The following is a 3,433-nucleotide window of genomic DNA, read 5'->3' on the forward strand; positions in this document are numbered from 1 at the left end:
AAGACAACATTAAAAAGAAGTTTAGGGAGATGAGAATTGAACCTGTGACCTTTAGTTAACTTACAAAACTAGTGTCTTATCTACTAGACCACCCACTTTTAATGTAGGTAGGGTGATTCCCTCCTAACTTATAAGGTGATTCTCTCTATTATCTTATATATACGAATACACTATTATTTCGAAACTCGAGCTGTTCTGAAGACCTATCTCTTAACTAGATCTGCCCATGTTTTGACGCTCTATGTATAATCACCCAAATACACCATCAAAAGAAATCCACAAATGTAAGAAAACTTTCGAACCTAAAACCATAAATATTCTAAGTTTCAACCATCATCCTTATATCATTGGACTGTCAATTTCGAAATACATATAAAATACCACTGCACTCCCTGCCTCTCCACCCCATCCACCCCACCCCACTCCCACCCAACTTACATCCAACCCCACAATTGCAACTCATTTGACCGACATCTAACATGATTTCCTCCCACTACTCGTTTCATGTCTTCTTTTTCAACTTAATACACATATATATAACAAGCAATCTTGCTCACAACACATACACTCATTGCTTCTTTATATTATAAAAGAAACATATAACACTAATAATTAAGTTGTAGAAACTAACATGGCAACAGAAGATCAATATGAGCTTGAGATCACTGAGCTTCGGCTCGGGTTACCAGGTGGTGGTGGTGGAGAGAGAAAAGATAAAAAGAGGGTGTTTCGAGATATTATTGGTGGTGGAGAGGAGGTTGATGGTGGTGGGGAAAATAGAAATATGGAGGCTGTAGTGGGCTGGCCACCGTTTTGTTCATATAGAAAGAAAACCATAGTTAAAATGTATGTGAAGGTGAGCATGGATGGGGCGCCTTTTCTTCGCAAGATAGATATTAATGGTTTCAAAGGGTATTCGGATTTCGTTATCGCTCTTGAGAACCTCTTTGGCATTGGTAGGTTTTCTGTCTCTTGTATTATCCCATGATATGAACTTGCTAGGGTTACTGGCTTAAAAAATCTAAAGTGGACAAAATTTTTTTATGAAATTAACCTTACGAACATAGACAACAAAAAAGAGAGACATATAATCTCGATCCTTAGGCTTCAATATGGAGCTCTAGAGCCTAAACATACCCTATACAACATTGATATATGCTTAAGCACATTTATTGCCGATACTGTAATAACCCATCTAACGTCACACTATAATATTGTCCGCTTTGATCGGGAGGAACAACTATTTTCTGATACACACTACCATACAACCTCGAAATATGCTTAGATACTTTTGTACGTAGCATATATTTTGATACCTAGACATCTTTGGAATCTAATTAAGCATGTATTCTAATACTTAGACACCTTTGTAGCGTATATGCTAATACTTATTTTTCTCAGGCTAATTCTTGTAAAAAGTTTAGTCCACTCACACTATTTTGGTAATTTTTTCCAATTTAAATCTATAACTCGTGAGTCAACATATTGACTCACTACAAGTTAGGCCATGTGATATATAGTCACACCTATTTAACTCCACATAAGAGCCATATCACTCACTCTTTATCCATCTCGATCATTTAAAGGAAATGACTTAACCCAGATTAACCCTTCTCAATTTAATTTAAAACAATTCTTAAATTATTGTGTGTAGGTACTGTAGAGGATTTTAGAGTTCTTTAACACTTTAACTAGCATGCCTTTAACGCCATTTAACCCTGACAAGAGTGATGTCCAATCATTGATCTTTGCCAAATCAACGTTAACATTCTGGCGTTAAAGAATACCCAAGGCATTAGATGAATTTGTTGTGCATAAATTAAAAAGTTTGAAATGATTAAGCAATATCATGACAATTAATTATCTTTTTTACTCTTAATGATAAAAACAGGTGATGAGTGCGAGTACATACCAATATATGAAGACAAGAATGGAGATTGGATGCTAGTTGGGTTCGTCCCTTGGGAGTACGCTTTTAAACTATGCACTTTAAGTTTTACTTGTGCGTGTCTGTTTTAGGCCATTTCTTAGGCTTGTGGTTGTTTTGGAAAATGATTTGCTAGTTAGTTAAAGCATCACGTTACTGTTGTGTAGGAAATGGGGCTTTAACTAATCCACTTATTAACTCGCGCGTTGTGGTTTAACTAGACATTAAGTAAAAGAAAAAAAGAAAAAAGAAAAAAGTGTGAATGAACCATTTCCTTGTTAAAAGCCTTGTTACCCGGCTAACAGGGGGCCCTTAAAGCCTAGTCCTTAGCAGCCCGTCACAGTGTAGCTGACCACAAGAAGTAGCCCTATGGTGTTAATTAAATGCCACCTAGGCTTGTTTTTAACTATCACACCATGCCGGAAAAGGCAGTGGGGGAGCCAAGGGGCTCAGGCGTCATCGGTCACCCGCTTAATGCCTTCAAGAAACTTTTGAGATGGGGTTCACCATTTTAGCCAATCACAGTTATTTTTAATTTTTTTTTGTTATTTTAGTCTCTAGTTAAACCACAACACACTTGCTAAATGCTAGATTAGTTAAAGCACACCGCCTACGTGACAGTGGCGTGGTGCTCTTGCTAGTTAAACCATAACGGACGGTATTAACTAGTAAATCTTTCCCAAGTTCAAATATTAGAATAGTGGTGTTCTTTCAATCTAGTGGCATGCACTTGTTGGAATTGAACCGAGACCCCATGAGGTTCCGACAAAATTCTTGTCACGTGTATTATTTGAAACCTAGACATCTCGATCTCGTGCCTTACACTTAACTCAGCTAACATTTATCGTATAATGTGTCAAGTTCAACCAATATATTTACAATAATATAGTTAATATAAAGGCCCACAACGAATTAAACACGAGTTAAATGTCACTCTTTTACCACCTATCTGATGATAAAATATAACCTTGAATTTACAGGATGTTTACTGAAACATGCAAGAGACTGAGGAAGAAGAAAAAAGTATCATTAGACGGTGGACTACAAACAAAAAACTTGATGGGAAAGACTGAAAATGATTAAATTATCGATAGGAAACTAATTGATCATTTAAGTTTAATTATTTGTAGGTGATGTTTTAATAATGCCATTATTTCATAATGATATATAAGTAATTATAATTTATTAGTTAACGATAAAGTTGGCGAGGCTATGATGTACGTAGTAAAAAAATATTCAATACTTTCTTGTAGCTTCTTTACAGCAAGATATGGAGTTACAAAAATTTAAAAGTTTATTTTTCTGCTTCTTCACTTATTCAGTTGATTGTATTAGTGTCCTTAGATCATTAATAAAACAACTTAAAATCTTGCACGTTGCCAGGTTCGAATTTGATTCGCAAATGAACCCTAACACCTACGCCGGTTGCCTCACCAGAAAACCTGATAAAATCCAAACCTTCTATCTATAGATGCCTTAAACCAACTCTGCGGCGGGGACACAGCG

General features: G+C 36.0%; 1 protein-coding gene across 1 annotated transcript; it reads left to right on the top strand.

The window, feature by feature from the left end:
• Window positions 1-457: 457 nt before the first annotated feature.
• Window positions 458-3,010, top strand: LOC143557584 (auxin-induced protein 22C-like). Its single transcript, XM_077046623.1, has 3 exons — window positions 458-956; window positions 1,892-1,967; window positions 2,908-3,010. The coding sequence occupies exons 1-3, from the start codon at window positions 632-634 to the stop codon at window positions 3,008-3,010; spliced, it is 504 nt and encodes a 167-aa protein (XP_076902738.1). The 5' UTR covers window positions 458-631.
• Window positions 3,011-3,433: the final 423 nt, after the last annotated feature.

This window comes from Bidens hawaiensis, unplaced genomic scaffold, assembly GCF_021521415.1.
Source record: "Bidens hawaiensis isolate Kalapana, Puna unplaced genomic scaffold, B.hawaiensis_p1.1 tig00019071_1, whole genome shotgun sequence".
Classification (NCBI taxonomy): domain Eukaryota; kingdom Viridiplantae; phylum Streptophyta; class Magnoliopsida; order Asterales; family Asteraceae; genus Bidens; species Bidens hawaiensis.